Source organism: Branchiostoma belcheri, unplaced genomic scaffold (genome assembly GCF_001625305.1).
Source record: "Branchiostoma belcheri isolate BF01 breed outbred unplaced genomic scaffold, Haploidv18h27 scaffold9, whole genome shotgun sequence".
Classification (NCBI taxonomy): Eukaryota; Metazoa; Chordata; class Leptocardii; order Amphioxiformes; family Branchiostomatidae; genus Branchiostoma; species Branchiostoma belcheri.
Genome location: NW_017804575.1, coordinates 965,007 through 979,323, shown reverse-complemented (window position 1 = coordinate 979,323; position 14,317 = coordinate 965,007). Strand labels below are relative to the sequence as shown.

Below are 14,317 nucleotides of genomic sequence, written 5' to 3'. Positions count from 1 at the left end.
ATGGGAAAACTGTAACAACTAGGAAGAAAAGGACTTTCCTCAACATAAGCATTTTTCAGTTGATTCAGGACCAGAATCAATTTTTTTTTTGGCAAATCAGAAAAAAACGAAGAGGCGAATCCGAGAACCAACAAATTAAATTGGTGTGGCCTAAAGAACACAATTTAATGTGTCAGTCTGATTAGTGGTAGAAAGAAGTTCAGCCTGCATTTAGATAAATTGTTTTGTGGAAAATAATACCTGTCATTAGCGCTAACTAATAACTTTCAAGTTCAAGTGACTTTTGTACATCTGGCTAGTTTTTCAATCAATGTCGTAACGTTATACTACAGGGAAATATCTTCTACCAGAGTCAATATATTACGGTTCACTTCACGTCTGAGTAGAAAGACCCCACATAGAGATCTAAAGATATCCAACCAAGACAAGAAATATGACCTGAACACGGCTAGTAAGCAAGTGGTCAGAGTCTGAACACTACGTACTTTCTTGGCGAAAGTCAACTACAGAATAATTAGAATCTTCTTTTTCTTTCTTTGTTTCTTTCTTTTTCTTTCTTTCGTTCTCTCTCCTCCTTTCTTTTTCTTTCTTTCTGTCTTGCTCTTTCTTTCTCTTACTTTCTGTTTCTTTGTTTCTTCCTTCCTTCCTTTCTTCCTTCCTTCCTTTCTTTCTTCCTTTCTTTCCCTCTCTCTTTCTTCCCTCCCTCCTTCCTTCATTCATTCATTCTTTCATTTTTCTTTCCCTTTTTTCTTGGTTTCTCTGTCGTCCATCAAAGCATGACAGAAGCTATGTCCAGATGGGACACTGTTGACCTTGTATGACCTGATAGCTGACCACAGTAACCCCCTGACCTTCACCCTGCCCGGTTTGAATACCGCAGCCAGATATCATCAGCAGGACCGGACCTTTCAGCAGTTTGCCGCCCTATTTCAGACTGAACCAGCCGGTTAATTTTCAACGGGTCCATGCTGTGAGAAGGGCCTCTACCATGCTTCGGATGCGGCAAAATGTACTCTCTAGCGGACCAACTCCCTCGGCATGTTACAAATGTATCTCTATATTTCGTCTGTTTGACCAATTTCTACTATTTCCAGCCGCCTCCCGAAGCCCGGTAGAGGCTGGGCCTAGTACGCAATGACAGCTATTCTGCCTCTTTCTTTTTCATATTTACCGAATGTTTGTTCTTCCCACAAACAAACATTGTTTTTGCTATGTTTTCTCTTCTTCTTCTCCAAACCAATAAAGTCGATGACCTGAACAACCAGACGTCTGTCACCATGGTAACTAGTGTTGGGTTACATCATGTTGCAATTTTATAGCACGAGGGATTTAGACTCCTGTCTGACCATATATTTGAATGTATTCGAGTAAGAATTAACAGAGCAGACCATATGCGAAGGTAAACATTATGCTTTGCTTTGCAAATGTTACCTTTCTATTCTATGTCTTTGTTTTCACTCTACTCTTATTAGGACGCGACCCACATCTCGGCCAGTTTCAGAAAGGTCACCCAGCTGAAGTTGATAACCGGTCCTTCATAAATAAATTCGCGGCAAGTTAAAAACTATCCCCGGCCCCATTTACCGCCTCATTGAGCTCTTACTTACAGAGATAAGAAGGGTAACGTTATATATGAGCCTGAAGGAGATAAATTTTAAGGCGGGGCTTGTCAGAAGAAAAGGAGGACAGAAGAAAGAAGATGGAGGAGTATATTTCAGATAGGCCATAGCATGTAAATTTTATGGATGACATCCTCCGCAGACTCCAAATCTAATGCAATAGGGTGCAACAAAAAAACAAGGCGGGCTAAAAAAACAAGATTAGGCCACACCAATTTAATTTCTTGGTTAACGGATTCGCCTGCTTCATTTTTGTCTAATTTGCAAAAAAAAAAAAAAAAAAAAAAATAGAAATTCAGAATCAACTGCAAAATGCTCATATTTTGACCTGAATAGTTGAAAACAGTCCTTTTCTTCCTAGTTGTTACAGTTATTCCATCTTTCAATGCCTGTTATTGATCCACAGACAATGGAGGGGTTTTGTCTTCAGATGATGACTCCGTTGTCCCAGAGGAGTACCATCTCTGTTGGTCCTTACCCAGCTCTGTTAGTTCTGAATCTGGAACTTGGTTGTCTCTCTCTGGTTTTTTTCTGCACAAACAGGAAAACAATACTGTAAAATCATTTATCTTTGCAAGGACTTGATTTTGCTGTAGAAGACTGGACATTCAAGAGATTTTGCAGTATTTTATGAAGTTTCTTAGTGCATAAACATATTGGAATTTTATGTATTGCAGTGTTATGAACTCTGTGGCATTAGGTCTCCACATTGCCAAGAAATTATAAAAATCACAGTGAACCATGTTCCATTGATAGTCAATTTTAAGTAGCATGCTGACATGCAAACAACAGAGAAAGGAACACTTTGATGCAGCCTCCAAATTCTACCCTAACTTTCACATGTATAAAGATGAAAACTACTCATTCTCTTAACATCTAAAAACCCAGACATTACAGAAAAAGTGGGATCTTTTGTCTTCCTCTGTCTTAAAAAAAGAAGTCAAACCCAGTAGACTTGGGAGTTACAGTAATTTTTATTTCTTGCATTTAGATCTTTAGATAATCTTGTACTTGTATCAAATGTTCCTTTTGTATATTCAACAATGCAAACATGTAGATGTCCTTGCTATCAAAAATTGCCATACAATGATCATTGAGCAAAACATACCTGTTTTCTAGCTGTTTCTGAACCTCCTCTCGCCTCTGTTCTGTGATGGGATATCTCCATATCAAGACCACAGCCAAGAGAGAACATACTGCCGGGAAAACTGAGACCAGAATCTCCAGAGAGGTACCAACAGAGGCAGGCTGAACACATTCTCCGGTTTTGTAGCCACCGATTCTACAAAGAATTAGAAAGAAAGTGATATTTAAGGCCACACCAATTTAATTTGTTGGTTCTCGGATTCGCCTCTTCATTTTTTTCTGATTTGCAAAAAAAAAAAAGATTCTGGTTCTGAATCAACTCAAAAATGCTCATATTTTGCCCCCAACCTTTTCTTCCTAGTTGTTACAGTTTTTTCCATCTATCAATGCAGTGGTTTGATTAAAAGTTCAAAATTTATACTTTAAATTTTAACCCAGCCTTTTTTTGTTGACTTCATGGCTCATATTGTAGCATTTGGGGCTATAATAGGATGCCTAGACCTGTTTTTATTTTTATTTTTTTTCGCCCTGTCGCTTCATATTTTTTCTGAAAAAATCAGAGAACCAACAAATTAAATTAGTGTGGCCTAAATGGCAGGAATTTGACTTTGATTTGATTAAAATTAGGTGGCATGAATCAGTTCTCATTTCGATGTATTTTCTTTGTACATGTTTTCCTTCTTGAAATACATGCAAGAGGGCCTGCATGGGGGTCTCGACAACGCTCTATGCTAAATTTTGAAAGCTGGCTACGTATTGCGTTGATGATGATGATAATGAATTCAGGAAATATCACCGTTACGTTTTACGATAAATTCTGGATAGCTACAATGCATTAAGCAGAAACAAAACGGCAAATTACGCTCTACGCAAAATGCACCTGGAAGTACACTTTTACGTTGAATTAGAGCGGTCTGTCTACACTCTGCTTATGATTTAAAATGGCCGATTATATCCTACGGAAAAGGGCATGCAGGCCCCATGTAAGTTCAGGGCAGCTTCAATCCTGATAGTTGAATCATACTAATCTGTTTTTTTTCTCCTACAATATTGTATATTCAGGCTATCATCCCGCTTGCTGTTGGACTTCAGTTCATTCCAGAGAGGAGTTTGGCAGTCCTGATTGTGGTCTGCATCCTCCTTGGCTTTGCAAACTCAGCAGGGTTCTATATTCCATGGTAGGACAATTGTTACAATTATCTGGTCCTTTTGACAGAAGGTTATCTATGAATCCTGATGTCCTGTTGACTCATCAGGAATCACAGGAAAACAGACAAGAATGTTTCCAAGATCTTCTAATTTCATGTTGTGTGAACTACATGATTAATTAATCATCAGTCAACCTGACGCTTTCCCTTCATGTAATTTTCAAAATTCAAGATTCAAGATCACTTTATTGAACATTGCAGTGTATCACTGAATTGCGTCCAATTTACACAGTTTAAAAACAATAATTCAATTCATACAAACAATACAATGTATTTTACGTAATAAAATGCATTGACAATTTAAAAAGATGGTATTAAAATGGCAATGGTTAAAAAGACACTGCACATCTAAGAGATATAGATTGTAGTAAATATACATCTGCACGGATAAAAAGGTACAATATTTACGTCTGATGTGTTACGTTATCAAGGATTGTTGAGTAGACTGCACATGTACGGTACAGGTCAGAGTATATAGAAGACCTACATGTAAAAAAAAACACATTTTTACTTAGATCACACAGAGGATTAGCCACCCCCTGAGTATCCATACTATGGACCATAGTTCAAACTTAATAAGAAAAACTGTTAGAATAATAACTTTCTTCACCTGTTGGAGCCAACATATAAACATTGAGGTTGATTCAGAATCTGAATGGTACTTAGGTCACATCAATTCAATTTGTTGGTTCTTGGATTCGCCCCCTTGAACATTTTTTCTGAATTGAAAAAAAAAAAAACATTTCAGGCTCTGAATCAACTTGGCCCCTTAACAGTGTGTCCCTTCTCTTCAGAATTGTTACAATTTTTCCATCTATCAATGCAGTGATTGGATTCAAAATTCAAAATTTGCATTTCATTATTGTTTGAATTACAAGCCAGCCAGCTATCTTGACTTCATGGCTCCTATCATAGCATTTGGGGCTATCATAGGATGCCTTGGCCTGTTTTTTTCGCCCTGTCACTTCATTTTTTTTTCTGAAAAAAATCCGAGAACCAACAAATTAAACTGGTGTGGCCTTATTATATTGGTATTTGCAAATCAGAAAAAAATGAAGCAGACAAGTAAGTGAATCAAGAAACTAAATCGGTGTAGCATTAAGGCTGGATTTTTTATTTTTTTTTTACAGGGCGATGCTGAATGACATAGTAGATGAGTACAGCCTACAAGCTGACCGGCGACTGGACACAGTGTTCTTCAGTGTAGCGCTGTCCATCAACAGTTTCACAACAACCGTGGGCCTGGGGCTCACCACCATTGCTCTAGAGTAAGGCAAAAAATATTGTGTTTCCTGTTTCCCGACCGACCCTAGAAAAAACTACCGACCCTAAGCCTAAAATTTTTTTTTTGGTGGATCCCTGAAAGGGGCATAAATTTTTGAGCAGATTTACCTTTTTTGAGCTTCATGATCTGACTCAATGAGTGATGACATGTTGTACAATCGGTGTTCCAAACGATTGTACAACAATCTTACAATTTTTACTTTTTGTGGTTTACTGTATTTCATTGTAAAAGAAGAAGTCTAAAAAAAAAAGAATGAAAAAAAATCCCTACCTACGACCCTAATTTTTTCAGGGCTGAAACTTTAATGTACTTGTTACAATTGTTGTGCTGAAAAATCTTTGACTAAGGCCACACCAATTTAATTTGTTGGTTCTCGGATTTTTTCAGAAAAAATATGAAGCGACAGGGCGAAAAAAATAAAAATAAAAACAGGTCTAGGCATCCTATTATAGCCCCAAATGCTACAATATGAGCCATGAAGTCAACAAAAAAGGCTGGGTTTGAACTTTTAATCAAACCACTGCATTGATAGATGGAAAAAACTGTAACAACTAGGAAGAAAAGGAATTTCCTCAACTGTTGGGGGCAAAATATGAGCATTTTTGAGTTGATTCAGAACCAGAATCTTTTTTTTTTTTTGCAAATCGGAAAAAAATGAAGAGGCGAATCCGAGAACCAACAAATTAAATTGGTGTGGCCTTAGAGTGTTCAAGTGTTCTACATTTGTACAAGAGCTTGAATGGGATTATAGCATTACCAGCTGATAGCACATGAATGAAATCCTCTTGCCCAACTTGGCCACCACTTTGGCCATGAGAACCATGGAGACAGCGGCAGATAGCTACAGATAAATAAAACACAGTCGTCATTCTTCACAACAATACTTGTCACATCATTACTAACATCAATACTGATAGGATAAGCTTTTTAATATGATACAGGATGTAAGACATGCCCGTAGCCCCAAATTGAAAGGGGGGGGGGTTCTATCCACTGCTTGAGGGACCAGCGAGCGCCATAGGCGCGAGGCGAGCGCCGAAGGCACGAGGTTCCTAGGGGGGGTCATTTGAAAAATGAACCCTCTGAAATGGCATTTCCTGCATTTTTGAGAGGATTTCAAAGGAAAATTCAGAGATAACTTTTTATTCAATGACAAAGTGATCAGTTTTTCTAGGATTCCAGCCCACTGGTGATTTTAAAGAGAAATCTTGGACTTAAGATAAAGAGTGGAACAAAAAGTGGACCTTTGAGCCTTGTGGGGGGTTCGTCTGAGAGCTACTGTTTAGTCAAGTTGAATGCTCATTAAGAAATATATGAAAATTGTACTGTACATGTATATTGGTCTTTTGGCTTATAAATTGTTACTAGTCACCTACATGTATGTACTTGTACTTTATGAAAAACAATAATTTGAATAAAGTAAAAAAATGAAAAACAATAAAGTAAAAAAAATTATAGCTATTGGAAGTTAGTATAATGCAAAGAAACTATCAGAACCTATCTATAAGATTTGTATAGCCTCAAGTTTTCTGTAAGAACCCAGGTTACATTATCAATAATATATAATATATTATATAGCATTTGAAAGTACAAACAGACAAGGTTCTCTTACCACAAATGCTAGCATTGCATTTTGGACCTGGTCTGCAAGGTCTAATTTATACTGTATGTAAAGAACTGACGTCCCCAGTAATATCTGAAAACATGTGAAACATGATTAGTTAGTTATGATATAGCATACCTACCGGAGTGTTGCCCTCGGTGAAAGTGATCCCACTTCTGACACCATGTGTCACGAAATGAGCCGGGGTCGATCTCCAGGAACTCTGTTTAATACTAGACTGCTGCTCTACTACAGGCCACCGGACCTCTCTCACTTCAGTCTAGACCCCGACTGACTCCCCCCAGCACCCACGCTCTGCCTTATGGGCCTTCTGAACACTATCCTATGTATTCCATCACCCATGAGATGACAATTCATGAGTTTGTCAGTCATTAACATTGTTGAAAGCAAGATCTGGCTTCTAATACATTTTATGATAATAGAAATTTTGACCTGCTGCTCAAGTAACATGTTTGTAATTGGCATTAAGGCAACATCAATTTAATTTCTTGGTTCATGGATTTTTCTAAAAAAATAACGGAGTGGGCGGGCAAAAAAAATAAAAAAAAATAAAAACAGGCCTAGGCATCCTATTATGGCCCAAAATGGTACGATAGGAGCCATGAAGTCAACACACCAGGCTGGTTCAAAATTCAAACAATGAATTTTGAACTTTTGATGATACCACTGCATTGAAAGATCGAATAACTGTAACAACTAGGATGAAAAGGACTGTTTTCAACTGTTCAGGGCAAAATATGAGCATTTTGCAGGTGATTCTGATTTTTTGCAGAATAAAAAAATGAAGCGGCGAATCCGTTAACCAAGAAATTAAATTGGTGTGGCCTAAGTGCTAGTAATTGGTTTACATGCATACGTGTTTACCAAAACTCACTATAGATTATCATCATTCTCAACAAAGTGGAACTTTTCTTTCAGAAGAAATTAAAGTGGAGACTATACTCACGGCAAGGGTTAGCGACACATTGGTGAATATAAGCAAAAGAAAGACATTGGGTCGAAATGTCAAAACTGACTTGATCATCATGATGAATGACTGTGAATGCTGTTGTTGGGACGTATTTGAAATATCTGCAACATTCAAAGGAATATCTTGGGTCAGAACAACATGAAAACTCTTCAAGTGCAAATTTTGATAACAAGAATTTGCCATATATACATGTATCTCTTATGACAAACATTACCAAATCAGTCTATACAATGATTGGTGCATAATATATTATCCCTTTTAACCTAACGGCACATTATACGGTACATGTAATTACTATATAATAGGTTTTTTCATCATTTAGAAGTTTTATGATTTTACACAGTTACGATAAGACTGGCAAACAGACAAGTATGGTAGTACTGTTAGTGCAATTATGACAATCATCACTTACATTGTATAAGGCCACACCAATTTAATTTTTTGGTTAACGGATTTTTCCAGAAAAATGATGGAGTGGGCGGGCGAAAAAAAAAAAAAGGCATCCTATTATGGCCGAAAATGGTACGATAGGAGCCATGAAGTCAACATACCAGGCTGGTGCAAAATTTAGCATTTTGCAATTGATTCTGAATTTTTTTTTATTTGCAAATCGGAAAAAAATGAAGCGGGCGAATCCATTAACCAAGAAATTAAATTGGTGTGGCCTTATATATTTGACATAAACAAATATCGAAGCACACCTTTTCTTTCAGTTGTTCCAATGAGAAGCCCAAGGACACAGACAAGTGTCAAGCCAGCAATAACTCCTGCTGATATCAGGTAACCAGTTTTCTATAGTGATAAAAGAAAGTATCAAACACTAGTGTGTTCACCAACATTGTAACAGTTATGTACTTCTGCGCCAACATATATCAAAGGCAATTAAAATTGTTTGATACAAAATTATGCAAAATGCTGACGTCAAAAAGATTTCTGAAAATAATATTTGCATAATCGTCAATGACAATCTTTCAGAAAATATGAGGAGGGAAATACAATAATTGTACATCTGTGTTTGCATGATGTGCGTGCGTGTGTGTGTGTGTGTGTATGAGTTGCAAATTATGCATTAGGCCATGTTGATTTGATTATATGGATGACATCCGCGCGCGCATGAATTTTCGGCCGTTTACAAAAAAAAAAAAGTTTTCAACCATACTGTAAATCATACAAAACAGTTGCAAAATGAGCAAAAATAAACCATAAGTTACAAAAAAACCATACCAATGTCGTTGAATGCCAAAATCAAACGAAAAAAGACGAAATGGTAAAGAAATGAACTTGAAGACTAGATTATTCGCCAAACCATATTCTGTCCCATTTGTTCAACCCTCATGACCACGTAGATTTCATAATGAAAACAACTTTTTTTTTTGCAAAACTTTTTTTTATTTGCACGCGCGCATCAATTTTGGGGTTCCCGGAGGATGTCATCCATATAATCAAATCAACATGGCCTTATACACACATACACATGTACATCATGAACATGAACTAATAGCACATTACAATACTCACCACTTCTGCCAAAGAACTGTTATCCATAGTACTGTTGGTGCTATTGGTACTGTTAGTACATGGGTCAAACTGTGCTTGTTCATACAAGGCCACAATCTGTCCATGTATGGCCATTCCTGCCACTATTCCCAGCAGTACAAAAAGACCCCCTGTACGAAACAAATTGTCTATGTTGAAATAAATAATGGATAAAACCAATAACACAAAACCTTTCACCATTTAATATATAAGACACTCAAAAAGATACCAATAAATGTAGCTATTCTTTTTTCTAGAACTAGTTCAGGCTATACAACTGACTTTTTATTTGTCACTTTTATCTTGGAATGTCTTTGCTGAAGCATACCCAATGGATTCACATTATCCATATGTAATGTCACAGGCCTTAGGTTTATGAATAGAATTGTCAAGATCAGTAATAGGTTCTAATGTGCTTCCTTACATCCATTGCCAAAATATGCCAAAAAGCAATTGGATATGGTTTTGGAAACGGTCAGGCGTTTCAGCTAGTATCCACTAGCTTTCATCAGGCCACACCAATTTAATTTCTTGGTTAACGGATTTTTCTAGAAAAATAATGGAGCGGGCGGGCGAAAAAATAAATAAATAAAAACAGGCCTAGGCATCCTATTATGGCCCAAAATGGTACGATAGGAGCCATGAAGTCAACACACCAGGCTGGTTCAAAATTTAAACAATGAATTTTGAACTTTTAAATGATACTACTGCATTGAAAGATGGAATGACTGTAACAAGTGGTAATAAAAGGACTGTTTTCAACTGTCCTGGGCAAAATATGAGCAATTTGCAGTTGATTCTGAATTTTTATTTTTATTTGCAAATCAGAAAAAAATGAAGCGGCGAATCCGTTAACCAAGAAATTAAATTGGTGTGGCCTCAGTGACTGAAAGACCAGAGGGGAAATGCAGGTTGCCAATATAACCTGATACATGTACTTTGTTAGTTTACAAACTGAGTATGGCAACCAAAAATAATTTCATCAGGATATTGGGATTTTCAAAGTTTATATGCAACCAGTAATGTCTCTCACCTGCTTATATTTTCAATGTCTATCAGTACCTTCCTCAGAGCTAATGTGAGATGCAGTTATTGTGTGGCCCTTAACTCCATGGCCAGTCAGTCCTAGTGTAACAGTGGGGGTTTATAGGCGCTACCAACTGACCTGCAGGCCGATGGGTCTAGACCTTTTAGCTGAGTGGTTTGAGCGTTGGGTTTGAAACTGGTGCTCGGGAGGTCGTGGGTTCGAACCCCGGCCAGGGTCCAGGGGTTTTTATCTGTTTCTACTCGCTCCACCTGTTTCTTACAGTGGTTTCCATGCTGGGAATCGAACCCGGGCCTTGGCGGTGAGAGCGCCAAATTCTAACCACTAGACCACATGGGAAAATTAAAAAATAGATCCAAAAGACTACCATATCAGATAGAGTTTGTAGTATTTCTAAATATGCCTCAGCTATCCTTCTTTTCCACCTTAAGGCCACACCAATTAAATTTCTTGGTTAACGGATTCGCCCGCTTCATTTTTTTCCGATTTGCAAATAAAAATAAAAATTCAGAATCAACTGCAAAATGCTCATATTTTGCTCTGAACAGTTGAAAACAGTCCTTTTCATCCTAGTTGTTACAGTTATTCCATCTTTCAATGCAATGGTATCATTAAAAGTTAAAAATTCATTGTTTAAATTTTGACCCAGCCTGGTGTGTTGACTTCATGGCTCCTATAGTACCATTTTGGGCCATAATAGGATGCCTAGGCCTATTTTTATTTTTATTTTTTTTTCGCCCGCCCGCTCCATTATTTTTCTAGAAAAATCCGTTAACCAAGAAATTAAATTGGTGTGGCCTAAAGAAACAATACTTACTGTAGACAGTGGCTGAGTCCCTGTCCTGACTGTTATGACTCAGGAACACAACAAGGGCACGAGATGAGATGGACAGGGCCTGTCCATGTGACAGGAATAAAGCACAATGTCAAAAGTATATTCCCAGACCTTCTGCCATTTTCAGGATATATACGTTTACAACTTTCTCACACATGCTCAAAGGTCCACTTTTTATCTAAAGCTCCAAGATAATTCTTTAAAAGGTGGACTGATGTGTATCACCAGTGGGACTCAGTAATCCTATTTGTCTCCGATTTTTCCTTTCAAAGCCTCTCAAAAATGCAGGAAATGCCATTTCAGAAGGACCCCCCTATAGGATTAGCTTACAACTACGGCGCTCGCTGGTCCCTCAGACAGTAGATGGGACTGAACCCCCCAAGCAAAATCCTGCTACCGGTATGGTATGCATATGACATAGTGTTATGTAGTCTCCACCAATCTCCTTTTGCAGGCTGATAAATAGTGCTGAGGCAAACTGGAGATTCTATGGCAGCCATCTCCTCTGGCCAAATATATATTCTCTTTTTACGCCAATTTCTACTACATGTATTTATCAGCCTGCAAAAGGAGTCTGGTGGAGACTTAATGTTATGGGTGTTCATACTAGTCTAAACTGAGCAAAGTTAGCTTGACTCAGTTATGTGTAATAAGGCCACACCGTCTTAATTTTATGGATGACATCCCCTGAAGACCCCCAAACTAGTGCGTGCGGCAAATAAAACAAAGCTAAAAATAAAAATGCTACTAAACCACTGTGAGGAATACAAAGCTGGGATTATGTGAATTTGCACCATTACATAGTGACGTATAAGACAAGCCGGCACATGCTGGCTTTTTGCGGAATTTATGAATCGGCACTGTACGTATGTACTGTGTTCTTGAGTCGTGGAGCTTCGGTAGCCTGGGTGCCCCGGCTCCATATTGTCGCTAACTACCATGGACTACCCAGGCATAGAGCCAGGCCAGAGCCTTGGAGGACGTGTTTTTTTTTCTTTTGAGAACAGGCGAAAATCAATGCGCGCGCAGATGTTCATAAAATTATGTTGGTGTGGCCTAAATAAATAAAGAGCCGACTTACCGTCTTAACAAACATCAGAAGAACATACAGCAAGATGTACCACGCCAACTTCCCCTCCAGTCCCACTTCTGGGACGTACCAGACTAATATGTAGATGGGCATGAGAAGTAGTCCGGAACCCAGAATCCTGAGGATTTCACAAACTTCATTAGTGCCTAGGCCTTTGAGGAAAAAAAAAGAATTGTGTTTCCTGTTTCAGTCCTAAATAAATTAGGGTCGATAGGTTATCTTTTCTTTGTCTTTTTAGACTTCAGTGATATCTATGGGGTCCAACTTATACAATACAGTTTAACAAAGTAAAACTTGCACTTCTGATTTCCATGTCAATGTTAGAAAACCGATTGTACAAAGTTTTATCACTCAGGTGTCAGATCATGGAGATAGAAAAGGTCGATCAGCTCAAATATTTATGTCCCTTGCAGGGGTCCACACCCCAAAAAAGTCTAAGGTGGGAAGATTTTTCTAGGGTTGGTTTTGGAAACAGGAAACACAACTGTTTTTTTTCCTAGGCCTAATAGCATGAGTATGACTCATTGTAGAGAATTGTAACAATAAAGTTGAATCAAGCTATCTGATTGCTATAACCACCTCATAAAGCCACCTCGTTCACTGCGCTCACTCGGTGGCTTGATCACACCATATTCACCTCGGGGCAGATCATTAAATATTCTGTGCCTTCTCATCTGGAGCTATATACTTACCATGGTTTTATCTTTCCCCATCTTGTGTCTGTTCTGTTAATCAGAGGCCCAATGATGAAATTGCAGGCTGCATCTATAGCTCTACCACCAAATACCACCGATGTACCAAACAGGGGTGGCAGCTGAAACAATATACCAAGGACATTATTACTATTACATGTATCACTATTATTATTATTCTATACCAGAACAAGAGTGGACAACATACAGTAAACATAAAAGTCTGATGCGTCAAAACAGTGTCAAAACCCTAGACGTTCAAAGGTCAAAACACGAAAATTATTTCACTAGTGACGCTGAAGAAAAGTGGTGGAATCACTCCGGAAATACAGTAGTGTTTACAACTCCGTATTACGTTACGTCATTTATCCAGTAGTAGAGTTTAAAATTTCTATGAGTTTCCCTGGATGTCTAACCTTCACCAACACTGTAAAAGTGAACGACAAAATAAATTTGAATGTCTAAAAAATGGACATGTGTTGCTAATTGTGATAACATTCAAAAAAGTATGTCCAAGGATACAGAAGTATTATGACTCCTTGGTATGTCTGTAACGTTACACGTGTAAGACAAATTACATACCTGAGCGACCTCCACCAGAAAGATGTTGGTATAAGCCCCGAGGACGGTCCAGAACGTGTCCACTGCCATCCCGCCAAGGCCGTAACAGAGCTTGGACACGACAGACAGAGGTTTCCTCTCTTCTTCTTCTTCTTCTTCTTCTGTGGACATCACGGTAGTGTACGGCCACTTCCGGGGGTCATCGACAGACACAAAACCTCCGAGTTCTTCCCAATAAATATAATTTGAAGGTTTCTCACAAATACACAGGTTTGAAGCAAAATGTCCCAAGCAGCGTTACATTTGACTGTGTTGGGCTTGGATAGAGTAACATAAAGTCGTTACAAGTACACAGATGTTATGGAAAAGAGTTGTTGTTGTCTCTGCAGGTAATATCCGCTCACATATTCGTCGGATGTTGGTCACATGTGCTTTCCACTTCCTGTTGATGTCTGTTGGGACCGTCGTGTCATTAACCTGAAGGTCGTTCACCTCTTGTTAGGGACGATCAGGACATGAGCATTATATTATTCCCAAGAAGGCGCGGTGGCTACTTAATTACAGGGTCACCACCCAGATATCAGAGAAGTTGGCTGGCCAGAGAGGGCCCATTTCTCTGGCCAATGATATCCCCGTTTTAGGGGATATTTCTACTATTTATTCAGCCTGTAAAAGGAGTCTGGTGGAGACTAGGTAGGGGAATGACAGCTCTGTCTGGAAAACAAGACCAAGGTCATGCCAGTGATGACATCACTTGTCCGACAGC

General features: G+C 38.4%; 1 protein-coding gene across 1 annotated transcript; it reads right to left on the bottom strand.

Moving 5' to 3' along the window:
• Positions 1 to 1,925: 1,925 nt before the first annotated feature.
• Positions 1,926 to 14,049, bottom strand: LOC109487582 (sodium-dependent lysophosphatidylcholine symporter 1-A-like). The gene is made up of 11 exons (XM_019791589.1): positions 13,573 to 14,049; positions 12,991 to 13,112; positions 12,290 to 12,416; positions 11,191 to 11,269; positions 9,311 to 9,459; positions 8,494 to 8,584; positions 7,769 to 7,893; positions 6,811 to 6,894; positions 5,947 to 6,039; positions 2,728 to 2,945; positions 1,926 to 2,150 (listed from the first exon to the last, which is right to left on the bottom strand). Exons 1-11 carry the CDS (start codon positions 13,720 to 13,722, stop codon positions 2,012 to 2,014), a joined length of 1,377 nt encoding a protein of 458 aa, XP_019647148.1. The 5' UTR covers positions 13,723 to 14,049; the 3' UTR covers positions 1,926 to 2,011.
• Between the last annotated feature and the right edge of the window lie 268 nt (positions 14,050 to 14,317).